Here is a 15,920-nt window from a genome sequence, read left to right on the forward strand (position 1 = left end):
CGCCTGGAATGCATGCAACAGCAGAAACCGAAAACCTGCCATGTGTAGTTCAAAAGTATGGAGGAACCAGTATAGGAACTGCTGAGAGATTGCTCAATGTCGCAAAGATTGTCAAGTAAGTGCTTGAATCTATTTTGTCTTTGGTAGTTGGAGTGCTGGTTTGAACATCGCATCGTTTTCACATCATCAAAAAAATTGTAAGTTTGTTGACCTTGACCTAACAAGAACCATGCACTATTGACTTTAGATCAAGCCTAAATACGAATCGAGTCATTGTAGTCTTGTCTGCCATGAGCAGTCAGAAAAAAGTTGAAGGAACTACTTCAAGGTAGCCAAAAGCCCCGCTGAGTTTTGTCATCTGAAATCATTAAGCAATCACCTCCTGACACGGTTTCGTATTATTAAAACAGGTTACTAGAAGCAGCTCACGAAGCCTTGACTCCAAACTCGAATCGATACTTGGACATTATTGACAAGATTGAACAGGATCATGTGAAAGCTGTCAGATTAGCTGTTGATTCAGCTGATATTCGAGCTGGTGTTGAAGTCGATGTTAAACATGAGTGCAAGACTTTGAAACAGTTTTTGGGTGCTGCTGAGGTAAATAAAACGCGTGCGTTTCATAACCGCAAAACGAAGTTTCCTTTGGACTGCATGTGGACAACCTTGAGTGAAGGCGTACTGCTGCTCTCTCTACCTTTATAATATCAATACTAACAATACTCTGCACGCCACATTAGATCATTGATGAGATATCACCGAGGTCGCGTGATATTATAGTTAGTGTTGGAGAGAAGCTGTCTGCTAGAATATTCACAGCAGTCTTGCAGTCACAGGTAGGGCTCTACTGTGAATAAGATGTAGCGTGCAGTCATGCAAGCAAGCGTTTGAGAGTTTATGACTAGGACTGTTGTGGTTTTTTGTTGTTGTCACCGTCTCACAACCACTTGTTATCACAAATTAGGGTGTGGATGCAGGATATGTGAATCTAGAAAAAGTAGTAGACCGTCAATTCGATGAAAAATCTTTAGATCATACTTTTTACCAATACCTAACACAACGACTGGCAAGTTCCATACGAGAGTGTCCCAACCAAGTACCGGTCGTAACAGGATATTTCGGACCAGTACCAGGCAGTCTTCTAAACACTATTGGACGAGGATATACAGATCTCACTGCGGCATTGATTGCTGTAGCTGTAGATGGTACCGAATTACAAATATGGAAGGAAGTCGATGGGATATTTACAGCTGATCCACGTAAAGCACCCAAAGCCAAACTCTTGGCCAAGATATCTCCAGAAGAAGCTTCAGAATTGACGTATTATGGATCTGAAGTGATACATCCGTTTACTATGGAGCAGGTCATAAGAGCACGTATACCAATACGTATACTGAACACGTTTAGGCCTGAAGGTGCCGGAACCGTTATCTTGCCACCTGGTATGTTCATGGATGGTAAAATGATCAAATCGTATAGTAGTAATGGTACCAGTAATGGCAGTAATGGAGCATCAGCAAACAAGAAGCCAAGAAGTGAAAAGTATCCTACAGCTGTAACCATCAAGGACAATGTGACTGTTATTAATGTACACTCTAATCGAAAATCCGTGTCACATGGATTCTTTGCATCTATATTTACTACTCTTGACAAATTTGGGATTGTCGTTGATTTGATTGCTACGAGTGAAGTGCATGTGTCTATGGCCTTGGGACATAATGTGCATGATACTAAACTGGAGCTGGCCATTGCCGAGCTGCAGGCTCATGGCATTGTGAGTGTCATCATGTTTTGTTGTTAGAATTGTTTTGTAATCCATGCCTTCGCTGACCCCGCTATTATAAATGCATGGTGATCGTTCGAGAATGTATAGAAGACCAATCTGAGTGCCTTGTTTTCTCCGTCTAGGTTGACGTTATCAAGGATTTAGCCATCCTATCCCTCATTGGACAGCTAAAACATATGATTGGTATTGCCAGTCGCATGTTTACGGTGCTGGCTAAGCATGGAGTGAACATTGAAATGATTTCACAAGGAGCATCAGAAATCAATATATCATGTGTCATCCAAGCTAAGGATGCACAATTTGCTATAAGTGCTGTACATGATGAGATCATACTTGCTGACCAGGAGTAGTAGTAGTGGTGGTATAGAATGAAGGAGGAAGATGAAAATGTTTAGACCAGCTATAATATGTTTTGTTAGACTCTTTTGGTTTGAAAAGACCAATACAAATCTCATATATTTTGAATCAGCTAGAGACTGAGTGACGTGTAATACCGCGTATATTGAGTTTTCAAAGCGAATGTAATGAATTTTTGAGCGCAATAAAAGACAGAGATTGAACTTTAGCGCATCCGAGCTTCACGGTCATCAATTATCTAACAGAAAAGCTTCACGAAAGAGAAGGAGACATGCCAACTGTCAACGTAGACAAGGTAAGCTAAGAACCATTTTGCATGCATCTTCCACCATCTTGCCAGAAGCTTGCAAATTCCGTCAAGCAGCTTTTCTTTTTTATGACACGAGGCTAACACAAAGGAACTCCAATTGTAGGAATACCTGTTCAAGGAACTTGGACGAACTTTCAGTACGAAATATTCACGATGCATCTATCAAATCATCTCTCTTTGTTCTCTCTCTGTGATGGCATCCAATTTGACATGACATTCAACCAATTAATAGCAACTGAAGAATTTGAAGAGTTGTGCTTCGAATTCGGTATAGAACTTGAAGATGATGTAAGAACCTATTAGATGCATTTCAGGTTGAAAATGATACAGCATTTGCTGATATTGAACATGTCGCATAGACCACCGAATTGGAAATGGCTGCCAAAGAAGTCGGAGCTGACAAGGCTAAAGGACTATCAAATCGTGGGATTTATAGAATTGATATTCCTGCAAACAGGTATGCATTGTTATTATTTGTGGTAGTATTACAGAGTGATTGTATACCTTGATTAAGATCCAACATTTTTGCACTTATAACCCTTTGCTCTTCACATTATCTAGATACGATATGAACTGCTTGGAAGGCATTGCTAGAGCAGTCAAGACTTTTCTAAGTGGTGGTCCAGCACCCGATTATCAATTGTCAACGCCTACCAAAATGCAGGAGCTCCATATCAAAGCAGAGGTAAATGGTTATAAGCGTCGAAGCGTGCAGTCCTCTTTTTTGTAAATCTCTTCCTGAAACTTGATGCCTTTTATTAGACGGCACAAATTCGGCCATTTTGTGTATCTGCTATCTTGAGGAATATTACCTTTGACCCTATTACATATGCCAGTTTCATTGACTTGCAGGACAAGTTACATGCTAATCTTGGAAGGTCAGTGCTCTACGGAAAATACGCTTAAGGCTATTTTCTCGTGTTACGATCATGTTGACATGTGCTTGAGCTCGCGCAAAATCGAAACGAGCCTGAAGAGATTGAATTGAAGCGCTATCATTCACTGCACAAGTTCAAGCTCCATAGTTCACTGCACCTCTTGTTTTCGTGAGAATCTGACAGGAATTCTCACAAATAGGAGGAGACAGCTGGTCTCAATGGGTACACATGACTTGGACTCGATAGAAGGTCCATTCACGTACGAAGCTCTACCACCAAAGGATATAGTCTTTGCTCCATTAAACAGTAGTCGAGTCATGAATGGTGAAGAGCTGATGCATTATTATGATGTACGAAATCATCCCTTAGATCCGAGTGAACCGTTTTTGCTCCCCTGGTCAAATCTCTAATACTCCAATTTGTTCTTGTAGGTCGAAGCTGAGAACAGATCAATCGCCAAATTTCTACCAATCATACGTGATTCTCCCGTCTACCCTGTAATTCTTGATGCCCAACGACGAGTCTTGTCCCTTCCACCCATCATCAACTCGAATCTCTCAAAAATCAGCTTGAATACTAAAAACGTTTTTATTGACATTACTGCTACGGATCTGACCAAGGCTAAAGTTGCCTTGAATATGTTGGTGACCATGTTCTCTCAGTACAGTACAGAGCAATTCACGTAAGTTGGGTTGAATCGCAAAAAAAATACGTGGCGTGGTGTGGGAAAAAAATTGTGGCAGCCTCAGAGCCACTACTTTTTATACCTCTGCTAATCACCTCTTATAACGCCCTTTAGCATCGAGCCAGTACGAGTCTTCAATCCAGATGGCTCATCAACAATCTACCCCGACCTATCTGTACGGTCACTCGACGTACCGGTAGACTACATCTGCAACGACATAGGAGTTCGTATCCCACCAGACGAAATCGTACGAATCCTAATGAAGATGTCCTTCCTCGCCAAAGTATCATCTGATCGTAAGATGATATCTGTACAAGTACCACCTACACGATCCGATGTATTGCATGCATGTGATATCATCGAGGATGTAGCTATTGGGTTTGGATATAATCAGATACCAAAGACGTTGCCTATAGCTAATACTATAGCTGCTCCTCTGCCTGTAAACAAGTTGACGGATCAGCTGCGACGGGAGGTTGCGTTGTCTGGATATACAGAGGCTTTGCCGTTCATCTTGGTGAGTGTTGTTCTTTCAATTTGTTGATGTTGGAGGGTGGCGCAAAAACGAGTGGAATTCAATACCGAGCATTGGTTGAATCATTGTATCGAACAATCTTATTCACCACTCTCCCTGTCCCAATTAGTGCTCTCATGATGAAAATTTCAAACTGCTCAATCGAGTTGATGATGGTAATGAAGTCGTTGTATTAGCCAATCCACGAACTGTGGACTTCCAGGTAGTTCGAAGCACACTACTACCAGGACTATTGAAAACAGTGTCATCCAACAAAACTATGACGCTACCATTAAAAATCTTTGAGGTGTCTGATGTGTGTCTGAAGGATTTATCACTTGAACGCAAGACACGTAATCAAAGGAATCTATGTGCTGTGTATTGCTCCAAGTTTGCTGGATTTGAGGTAGATTGTTTGGTCTTGTTGGATGAGGGAGAGAAAGAAGAGAGAGAGCGTCGTCATCCACAGATAAATAGATCGATTTTTGGGTCTCATTCATGTTTCTTCCTCTCCTAGCAAATTCATGGTCTGCTCGATCATCTAATGACTATGCTGTCTACTCGTCTCGTACCAGTAGGAGAGTCTGGTGGATATTATATCACTGAATCCAGCAGTATGACCTTCTTGCTTATTAAATTGTTCGTCTACGTTTTTTTCACACGTCCCTATTCTATTAATGTAGATCCCACCTTTTTCCCTGGACGATGTGCAGACGTCTACTACAACACGATGAAAGTTGGGACTTTTGGGGTGTTGCATCCTACAGTCTTGATCAACTTCAAGATTGATAGTCCTTGCTCGGCACTAGAATTCAATATAGAACCATTCTTGTAACGAGCGGATCTTTCTGTAAAATCATTAGATCCAAGCATTGAAATGACACAGGAGCGGTTGAAACAGTTATGGACGTGTTTATTGTTTCTTTTTACACAATTGAATAGAGGGATCGTGTTAGGATGATAGCAAAAATAAATAAATTAGGGTGTGCTCTTTTTAACTCACGTATTCTCGAATAGAGAGACGTCGGCAATGGCACAGGAGTGGTAACCTCTTGACACTCTCGTTTCCAAAAAGCCTGTCTGACGACCATTGGTGTCGACAATACAGCAGTAGTCTCTTACACATTCCAAGGAGATTCAGCTTTACAACCTGGACGACGTGACTGTAGCATCCAGTTCTCTCATCGCATGCTTCGTAATACTTTGTGCATCGGTTTGTGAAGGTATAGATGGAGAGCCAAAAAAAGGGTTATCATCGGATTTGCGGCCATAGAGCAAACCAGACAACACATTCCAGACTACTATTTGTTTCAGTCATTCAATGTCAGTCGATATCATTGGCAATGGAGGAGTACTTCAGCGGAAGCGAGGGTCACTTGTTTGAGACCGATGACCAAAATATGATATTTTGCGTTCAATAGAATGCCGTTCTAGCAATGATATAGCGGAGCGTTATTCGTATTTCTAAATTGTTATATACGTGAATCGTGTCTTGCATTGACTGCGTCCAGCTTCCTGCATTGCCGTCGAAATTCCTCAAAACATTTAATAGTGCGTGTGGCAAAAGGAAGCCATGTTCTCCAGATTTGCAAGGCCGATACAAGTAAGCTGCACGCATAAGAATCCTTTCCTTGACTTTTCATTTCGTTTGGCGCTAACTCGACACTTTCTAAATATGAAAATCAGCAATCAACATCGTCACGGCTGGCATTCTTCTTAACTGGAACTGCTATAGCTATACCTTCTAGCTTAATATGTGCTGAAGGAAATGTCTTCCAATCGCCAAAGGCTGTAGGTTTATGACGAAAGCATCAAACATTTGTTGGGAAACATCGCACACCTCAACTTTCAGCTTTTTCATTCAAAGTCAAACACGAGCCATCTCAGAATACTCATATTCCCATTTTACTCTCGGCATTTAGAAACTACCAATATACGACCAGCCGGAAAAGCAACGAGTGATTATCGAAGAACCGTCAACTCTGGAAGTAATGATTCGAGAGTCAAGGCATACAGTCACAGATGCATTCTCAACTACTCGACAATCGATACAACACGTCGTGGATGAATGGATAGGCTATGAGAATAAGCTGAAGGATGTTGTAGTCAGTTATGCAGACAAAGGAGATACGTTACTGCCTGGCGGCATTTATGTGACTATTGGGTTCTTTGCTGGATCTATCTTGTCTCGAAATCGTATGTGCAACACTCGAGCGATTTGTTATTGATTTGCATATACTTGTGTAATTGTCTTGCAAGACTCCTTCATTGACAAAACGCTGATTTAGGAAACTTTGTATGGAGAACCCTCTTCCCACTCGGCATAGCCCTCACAACCTTTGCTTACAATTATCCAGTGATGTCTAAAACCATTTTCACAAAGGCAATAATCAAGGACACTGATCTCCCCAAACTCGAATTCAGTTTCCAAAAGTCGTTTGATGATGCTTTGGAATGGGTTAAACAGCAAACTGGCATGTCGAATAGTAAGGATAACAGTAATCTGGTCAGCAAAGTCGAAAAGATGTACAGTACGAGGGAAAAACCTGGCGTTGATGAAATGCTTTTGGGGTCGACCAGCTTTAAGACTCCTGTTGCTGGTGGTAGTGGAGCAGCAACAGCATCGTCAACGCCTAATCTTGTTGTAGAGGAAGGTCGACCTAAGGCATAGTAAACTTGATGGAAATATATAGAAGATGCATGTTCTCATTCAAAAATGGGATCCAGTAGTTTGTTGTTGCTACAATTCTTGTTGTACCTCTTAGAACGTTTTGCAACTCTGAAGCGAGGACAGCTTGAGTAATACAAAGTGAAAGGAAAATACTATTTACGTTCCCTGTTCTTCTTCGACACGCGCCTTCCTTTGAACAAGGTAAGACATCCGCTAAACACAAAACGCCTCAGCTCACATTCCCCTCGAGGATTTAGCCCTGAAATTATTAGTAACAGTTGAAATAAGGCATCGTACGTACTCTAAACCGTAAATTATATCGATCTTCTATTCCCTTGCTAATGCAAATGAAGTTGTTCCAAACATTTCGCCGGCGTTTAACTCCCAATGCAACAAAACAGTCATGAAACTCTTCTCTTCTCTTCTGGCACTAGTCCTCGTACTAGCTACGCTCTTCATCACCACGGCATCAGCGGCAACTCTCCTCAAATAAGACCTCCAATACATCAAAAAGGGCAACTGCATGGATTTACCAGGCGGAACGTGGGATGTATCATTGGATTCAGTTCATCACTAAGATGCAAGAAACAGCTATAGTACTGGTGCGCTTGCCATCCCAACATGTCCTGCGCGTACAGAGGCGTCCTCGAAATGTCGAGATACATTGGTACAGTTCACGGTTGATGCTTTCACTCGTTGATCAGTGGTTTGTGGTGAAAGATTCTTTCAAGCAATTACGAGGCGAATTCACTATAAAATAACATGTATTGTCAGCTTGTGATGCTACTTGGTCCATGAGAATCACAAAACTTTCAGACTCAGCAAACAGCACCAAACTTTGAAGCTAATCGTACATAGTAGATAGACAGAAAGGAAGGAGGCTATAATTTAGCACTTTGGATTGCCGTTCCCGATGCTTCCTGGGGCTGTCTGCATGGTGGTTGGTCGACCTTCAAGGACATTTGTAACGCTTCAAAACAGTATCAAGATATGGTCCCATGCAATCTCAACTGAGATCCAGCCGATACAGCCTGATCCTACTCACATCAGGCTAGCTGCAAAGGTATCTACAAGCTTACTCTGGTCCGAAGTGCTAAAGACGTCAAACCAGATCAACATCAACATGAGCTCATTTTCTTTTTCGTGCTGACTCGATCATTAATACCCATATTAGGCAAAGCTGCAAGCCATAGATGACATACGTCCATTCTCAAGTAATCTGACTGATACCTTCAATCGCCAACATTCTTATCTGAGGATTTCCCTGACGGAACGTTGCAACCTAAGATGTAAAGCTTCCCAACTTGATGGTGTATTTGGCCCGTGCTTGAACAACATATTCTCCTCAACCTCACACTGTCTAACTCACACAAGGTACATACTGTATGCCTGCTGAGGGAGTACCGTTGACTCCCAAGCCAGAACTATTGACCACTACCGAAATCCTAAAGTTGGCAAGGCTCTTTGTTCAAGAAGGTGTGACCAAAATCCGATTGACTGGTGGTGAACCTACTGTTCGCCCTGACTTGCTAGATATCATCGGTAAGCCAAACTTAACCTGCTTGAACGTCATCAATATTTCCATTTGTCGGACTGTTTTGCTTATCCTACAGCTCGACTATCATTCTCACACTCACACTTTCCAATAGCTGGTTTGAATGAGTTACGACCGCTGGGATTGAAGACTATTGCCATGACTACGAATGGCATAGTTTTGAAGCGAAAACTGCCTGAGCTAGTCAAGAATGGCCTTGACAGCTTGAATATCAGCCTAGACACACTTGACAAGTTCAAGTTTGAGCTCATGACACGTAGAAGAGGTTCGTGTATATTCTTGGAGACCTTCGTTTTTTCGCATTGCTGACATTCACACCCATTCTTTGTGTATCTGATACTGACTAATGATGTCACAAAATAGGATGGGAGGCTGTCATGGAAGCAATAGATACAGCCATCAAACTAAACGTCCCATCAATCAAACTCAATGCTGTCGTCATGAGAAACGTCAATCATAAGGAAGTCATTCCATTTGTCGAATTGACCAAAGATTGGCCGATATATATTCGATTCATTGAGTACATGCCGTTCGATGGTACGAGCTAATTGAGTCGAATTTCAGTTATCGAGAGCTTGTCATTCTCAGAGGTTTTGTGCTTATACATAAACATTAGGCAACAAATGGAATCAAGACAAGATGGTACCATACACGGATCTATTAGCAGATATCAGGAATAAATATCCCAATGTTACGAAAATATCGGATGAACCAAATGATACTTCAAAGGTAGAGGCACAAAAGAAAAGTGATAGTAGCGCAACGGATGCACGGTGCTAAAGACAGACTCCCCTTCTAATAAGGCATTTTCTATTCCTGGATTCAAAGGCCAATTCGGATTTATAACATCCATGAGTGACCACTTTTGTGGTACTTGCAATCGACTGCGGATTTTGGCTGATGGAAATATGAAGGTCTGCTTGTTTGGGAATGCTGAAGTCAATCTACGAGATGCTATGAGAGACGGTGCTTCTGATCAGGACTTGTTGGAGGTCATTGGAGCTGCAGGTGAGCATTCGAGACTTTTTGAAGGCTGTTTTTTCCTCGCCCTCGCACTCAAACACTCTCTGTTTCAAACGTAGTTAAACGAAAAAAGAAGCAGCACGCAGGTATGTTCGAGCTCGCCAAAATGCCCAATCGGCCCATGATCCTCATTGGGGGCTAATTTATCCTTCTTTTGAATTCGTGTGCATTATAGGTAAGAATATGAGCTCACGTTTTCGTTTTTTAACAATGTCGGGAAAAGTACTTCGTCCGATGGTTAATGCTTCTTCTTTTCTATTAGATCCGTTTGCATCTGTGACGACATTAAGCAAAAGCCTATTTAATATACCACCATCTTTGTTGCATCATTCACACCTCATTCATACACGACGACCTTTATTACATTCATCGTGGTATACCTCTAATAATTCATCAATTGCGTTCACTCCTACCCATCAGCAAAATTATCATCAACAACATTACTACTCGACTTCACCTCGCCTGACACACACGGATGACAAGGGACGAGCATCAATGGTGTCGATAAACTCCAAACCAACCACTAAACGCCACGCCATAGCTCGTGGACGAGTAAATCTAGGCGCCACAGCATATAATCTCGTCAAGACAAACGCGATAACAAAGGGAGATGTTTTGACTGTTGCTCAAATAGCAGGAATACAAGCAGCCAAACAAACAGGCACCTTGATTCCTTTATGTCATCCACTAAACCTGTCGCATGTGTCAGTGACTTTCAAATTTGAGGATGACGGGAATGCGGTGGTGGTTGAAGCTCGAGCTGATTGTGAGGGCCGGACTGGTGTTGAGATGGAAGCTATGGTGTCTGTGTCTATTGCCTGCTGTACTATATATGATATGTGTAAAGGTGTTGATAAGGGAATTAGGATTACGGATGTGGAGTTGGTTGAGAAGGATGGTGGAAAGAGTGGATTGTGGCGTAAAGAATAAGTGAATAGGTGAAAATCTGGTTGGATTGTAAAAGCTTGGGAATAAATTTTGTGGTTGTATAGTTACATAACAAACATCGTTTACACATGCATTTATCTCATGACTTGCTTTGTTAAGTTTGAGCGCTACAAGAGTACTATCATATCGACTATCTCAAGTGACTGCAAAAGCAATACACTCGATCGCCACTCGCAAAAGCTCCCAACACAAGAAAAACTGGCATAAAGAAAGCTGAACTTAACAAGGGACGCAATTCCCGTTCCTTTGATGATTCTAGAGCCTTGAATTGAAATCCTTTTCCCAGTCCTTCCCAAAAATCAAAAGTTTTATTGGGAAGTAGACACGTGGAGCAACCACCGTTCAAAGCATCTAGTCCTAGTACCTTGAACTGGAGTTTTTCTTCCCAGTCCTCCAACTTTGTTGTTGCCCCTTACAGTTTCCTCCATCACAATCTGCCCATAGCAGATGTTGACGCAGATCTGACTTTCAGAGAAATACAGTTCCTTTGTCCGGGACATCCGTATTCAAACTTGTAGATCTGATATCTACGTATCCCTTGTAATCCATTTTTCTACTATCTTGTCTTGTTTCCCTTGAATCCTTGCCGTGAGGAAATGTAGGAGTTGAAAATGATTTCGATAGAACTATTATTGGCATCATGAAAGAACTTGGAACCATTGCCGTCGACGTGTCAAAGCACAAAAATGTGATTATGTATCACATATAAAGGTAGTCAGTCGCCCCTTGACGCGTGGATATTGCGAATCATACTACTACTCAACCGCACCATTTTGAGACTTTTAGGGTTTTATTTTACTACTTGTTAAGCTACTCATTGATGTGTTCCATCGTAGAACTTGGCTCCGAGTGCCGTTTCCATGCCTCGCGTGACGTTGGCAGATTGGCCTATGATTTGCATACGTTGAATGTCTCTTTGGTATCTTGTGGCTTGAAGTAACATTTCAACAATCTTATCAGCTTCTATTTGCTGTGGTGTTCGTTCCACCTCCTCTCCATCATCGTCATTATCAGAATCGTCAGAATCACTAGGTAAATTCGAAGCCCATTCCGACAGATCTTCGTCGTCTTCCTCCTCCTCCTCATCGTCGTCCTCTTCATCATTCAAAGTATCGAATATCCTTAAAGCGGTATCCTGAATATTTTGATCACTGAATTCATCTTCATCCACAGGATTAATCCACTCTCTGGAACTAGCCATTGCAACCATCCTAGCATTATCATCTTCAAGCACACGTACATAGCAGCTCATACTCTCGAGCTCACTCATCATGGCCTGATGTCGATGTTTGAGTCTCCCGTTTCGGATAGCGGATCCAACCATCCCGTTATTCATTTTGGACATTTCTTCCATCGTTGCACCGGACTCCGCACGTTGCTCCGCAATGACTGTTCGGGATTTGATTACAGATTTGACTGTATTGTGACGGGATTCGAGTTTGGAGATTTCGGTGTGGTGGGACGACACGAGTTGGTTGTAGCGTTGACGAAGCTGACGGATGAGGGATGCTTCTCCTGTAGGCGAGTTTGATCTTGTGCCGTATTCTTGGAGGTCGCGTATTTGTGAGAGGAGGGTAGCGTAGTCGGATTGGAGTTTGTGGATTGTGTCGTGTTGAGCTATTGTATGGATAAGCGTTCAATACCTAGACCTCGTGTTTTGGCTTGATGACCAAGAAGAGAGAGCCATTACCTTTAATAGCAGCACGTTGACGCAATATGTCATCATCAGGAAGAAATTGTTTGCAGTATAGTTTCATGTCTGCTGGATTGCCTGAATCGTGTAGTGACAGTGTAAAGTCCTTCAGATGATCAAACTACAGAAAGCATGTTAATGAGACTATTAACGCGTTCAAAATAATTCTAAATAAATTCCAACCGTTTTCAGCTCTGCTTTCTTGAGCCCTTCACGCAGTTTTCCATATTCGACTTTTCTATTAAATGAGCATTTGATGTCTGTTTAAAGGTATTAGGCTAAGTAGATTCCGATGGGAGCTTACTCAAAATTCAGTTTGTATCGAGCAAATGCAAGCGATCGGGTACGAGCTTCCACCCTAAATCGCCAAGAATGTTAAAAATGGAGCGATTTTCGTAAAACTGCGTAGACCATACGTCAAGTATAAGAGCAGGAGAGCCGATTGGGCATCAGTTAATGTGGTGGCCTTAGAAGCTGTCGATTTGCTTGCTTTGGCCCCTTTCTTCTTCTTGCCCATCTTTTTGGAACGAGAAGAAGCGTGATTCTGGTTAATATTGAATCACACACGCGAGAACATACGTGTAAAACATATTGACATAACGATTGATTTCAGATTTTAATGGTAAGTGCGAAACAAGTTTTTTATTGAATCGCTCTGACGATTGATTATTGATAAACATTTTCATTAGACAATGTTCTTTGGCCCGGCTTTCTGTTTTAAGATTATGAGCAGTCTCGCACGGCAGATGGACATGCTTGCGTGCCGTTGGCGAGGGGAAAGCCGCCAATGGAAAGATCGATGTAGTTGGTTAAATAAGCACAGGTGTTTGCAGAGTTTCCATAAGCACAAGTCATGACCAATGATCCTTCAACCGAAGCAGTTATGTTTAGCAAGTTACCAGCCAAATCTACGCTATAACCGATAGGAAATGTGATGTCAATTGTGAGTTTCAAAACAATGAGCGCAGGGGGTTAAAAGCACTTGTACATACGTCTGACAGCAAAAATCGCTGGTCGTTTGAACAGAGCATATTGTGGGGGTCTCACAGAATAAGGTGGAACTAGTCAGATTACCCTTACAGACATTTCCATTCTGATAGTTGCACGTCAGGTTAACGCTATTGAGAGTAGCTGTGGTAAGGTTGGTTCTACCATAATTTATAATGGGTCTTATTCCTCTTCTTGCTAATTTTCGGGATGTAGGATCGATGAAGTTAAAGGTTTTTGGACCTGTTTAGTTTGTAGTAGTTGTTAGTTTGGAATCTCAATTCTACAACACAAAGTACTCAAGTGAGACTTACATCCCAATGTATAGTCAAAGCACTGGTTGCCGTAAGCATCTGGGTATCCAGATGGTGAAGCAACAAACGGCGATGCGATTGGTGACGGGGCAGCTGACGCAGCAGCTGATGCGAGTGGTGAAGGACCAGCGGAAGCACCTGCAGCCTAACCAAGAAACATGTGACAAATTGTTGATGCTATGGTTACAACAGAACATCAATACGATATCTTACTGCGGGAGAAGCAGTTGGAGCAGCAGCACTGGCGACTGGAGATGCGACGACAGTGTTGGCCCCACAAGAACCATAAGCTGCTTGACACCCGGTAGCGCAATGGGCAGCAGTATTACCGCCTAAAGAGAATGTTTTGGTATTCAGATGTTTTCGAAACCAAAGTGCTCCGAATGTCGACTCCACATACACCATCCAAACGAGGAACAGCATTGGAGATTCCCAGTGCACGATGTTCCAAATGTGAGTCCATCGGCAACACCGCATCGTCCTGCTTCAGTCGTAGTGGCTCCAGCACCACAGTAGCTATTCGAATCGAAGTCAGTTAAATCGTAAACACACCCGACCAAATAAGACAAGTTCATAGCTTACTCTGCTGAGCTTCCACAGAATCCGTATTGTGAGCAGCATTCGCCGGTTGGGCAGACGACATTCCCACCACAAGTTCCGTCAGTAGAAACGCGGGCGCCACCATCACCATTAGTAGAGCAAGACCCAAAATTGGCATCACAACCAGCACCACAATAATCAATTGTTGTACCACAGTAACCGTACTAGGTCGATGTGAATTCAAAGTTTGTGAGTAATACAACGGGTTTCTTAACCGTGAACTAGATTAAACAGCATCAGAAACGAACATCGAACTTACTTGAGAACAACATCCAGATGCACAACTGCCAAATCCAGCACCGCATTTTCCATCCGCAGAGCCTCCTGCCGCAGGAGCACCAGCTGCACCGATGCACAGAATTTGACCAGGCAAAATTGGAACCGTCTCACAGGCCAAAGCAGTGCCTAAAACCAAGAATTGCATCAGTGGAGAAATATATATTTCTTGATCGATCCACCAGGGATGTGGTTTCGGTGTGATCACAAACAAGTATGCAAGACTGTTTCAAAAACACACATACCAGCACTGTTTAGTTGTTCCAGTACTGCAAAGCTCGCAAGGCCTTGATTCTGAGCAATCTAGGAGTCAGAAAAGAGGTAGATTGATGAGCGACCGGTATGGACTGTACGGCGCAAACCCCTGAACAATTGTTGAGAAATATACATTGTAACAGAAGTCCCCGCTCTGAACAGTATAACTAGGGAGGAGGTGGGAGAGTCAAGGTTATCAAGGTATGCATACGAAGAAAACATGGATGCACTTCTAACGTCCTAACTTACAAGTTGTTGCATGATGCTATTGGGTCCGCAAAAGTAACACCTCCCAAAACCACCAAGGCAGATACAACCACCGACATCTAATAATCGATTTCATTATTAAATGCAGCGTTTCAAAGGCAAATGTTATGCTCCGACGTCTTACTTTGCTCAAACGAGCCATATTTGTTATTATTTTTAGCTTTTCTCGAATCTGTGGAGGTTTAGTTTGTTTTTGGTGGCTATGGGCAGCTGACCCCAGCCAACCGTTAGAAAAAGCGGAAAACAAGGAAAGAGTCGGAGGGGCTTATGAGTCTACGGACGGGCTTTTAAAATGCGAGGACTTGTTACAGTGAAACTGGTCGAGCTTGAACATCATAACGTTTTGCAGGCCAACTTTCGTTGGAGTTCTATTCTTTTCTGCATATGTTTATATAAACTCGATTTGGCGTTATTAACATTGTTGTATCCGAGTTGGCAATTCTCATCTTTTGATTCCTCTGTATTTAGCAACCAGAAGAAACCTCTGGGAGATGATTGATGGTCAGAATATTCTCTCGCGCAGGTTGAAGCACTCGAGTTCCATCTTTCGAACCAGTATGAAGAGTGACAGAGAAACGAATGCCACCGAAGAGCGTCATGAGTGAACATTGGAATGCAAAGCGCTGAATTGTATGACACAGACCCTATACGACGTAAAAAGCAGCATTGGATCAGTATCTCTTGTCCTGCAGCTCTTTAGCACTTTGTAAGCGAGTTAAAAATACAGCTAAAAAAGCAGACTGTGGTTCTCTGGGGTTGACACGTCAAAAGTGGTTGATGAAACACGGATTTACATCATAA

General features: G+C 42.4%; 5 protein-coding genes across 5 annotated transcripts; 4 read left to right on the forward strand and 1 right to left on the reverse strand.

Annotated features, from left to right (window-relative positions):
- Positions 1–8: 8 nt before the first annotated feature.
- Positions 9–2,136, forward strand: HOM3 (aspartate kinase; the record flags this gene model as incomplete). Its single annotated transcript, XM_031166558.1, has 6 exons — positions 9–115; positions 248–328; positions 411–600; positions 741–836; positions 965–1,774; positions 1,909–2,136. 6 exons carry the CDS (start codon positions 9–11, stop codon positions 2,134–2,136), a joined length of 1,512 nt encoding a protein of 503 aa, XP_031027644.1.
- A 278-nt stretch (positions 2,137–2,414) lies between these two features.
- Positions 2,415–5,365, forward strand: SMI630 (phenylalanine---tRNA ligase; the record flags this gene model as incomplete). The annotated part of the gene is made up of 12 exons (XM_031166559.1): positions 2,415–2,438; positions 2,557–2,590; positions 2,686–2,741; positions 2,813–2,910; positions 3,015–3,138; positions 3,216–3,331; positions 3,531–3,681; positions 3,763–4,013; positions 4,131–4,533; positions 4,661–4,936; positions 5,048–5,144; positions 5,214–5,365. 12 exons carry the CDS (start codon positions 2,415–2,417, stop codon positions 5,363–5,365), a joined length of 1,782 nt encoding a protein of 593 aa, XP_031027520.1.
- Positions 5,366–6,103: 738 nt separating this feature from the next.
- On the forward strand, positions 6,104–7,201 carry SmJEL517_g00631 (uncharacterized protein; the record flags this gene model as incomplete). The annotated part of the gene is made up of 4 exons (XM_031166560.1): positions 6,104–6,133; positions 6,217–6,321; positions 6,453–6,726; positions 6,819–7,201. 4 exons carry the CDS (start codon positions 6,104–6,106, stop codon positions 7,199–7,201), a joined length of 792 nt encoding a protein of 263 aa, XP_031027521.1.
- Positions 7,202–8,114: 913 nt separating this feature from the next.
- On the forward strand, positions 8,115–10,709 carry SmJEL517_g00632 (uncharacterized protein; the record flags this gene model as incomplete). Its single annotated transcript, XM_031166561.1, has 9 exons — positions 8,115–8,264; positions 8,376–8,490; positions 8,576–8,743; positions 8,851–9,021; positions 9,120–9,293; positions 9,373–9,485; positions 9,560–9,764; positions 9,839–9,865; positions 10,042–10,709. The coding sequence occupies 9 exons, from the start codon at positions 8,115–8,117 to the stop codon at positions 10,707–10,709; spliced, it is 1,791 nt and encodes a 596-aa protein (XP_031027522.1).
- A 2,434-nt stretch (positions 10,710–13,143) lies between these two features.
- On the reverse strand, positions 13,144–15,261 carry SmJEL517_g00633 (uncharacterized protein; the record flags this gene model as incomplete). Its single annotated transcript, XM_031166562.1, has 11 exons — positions 13,144–13,328; positions 13,501–13,650; positions 13,722–13,866; positions 13,935–14,053; positions 14,122–14,237; positions 14,304–14,485; positions 14,581–14,726; positions 14,843–14,900; positions 14,986–15,019; positions 15,102–15,178; positions 15,244–15,261. The coding sequence occupies 11 exons, from the start codon at positions 15,259–15,261 to the stop codon at positions 13,144–13,146; spliced, it is 1,230 nt and encodes a 409-aa protein (XP_031027523.1).
- Between the last annotated feature and the right edge of the window lie 659 nt (positions 15,262–15,920).

Source organism: Synchytrium microbalum (assembly GCF_006535985.1).
Source record: "Synchytrium microbalum strain JEL517 chromosome Unknown SmJEL517_scf0002, whole genome shotgun sequence".
NCBI classification, from domain to species: Eukaryota; Fungi; Chytridiomycota; class Chytridiomycetes; order Synchytriales; family Synchytriaceae; genus Synchytrium; species Synchytrium microbalum.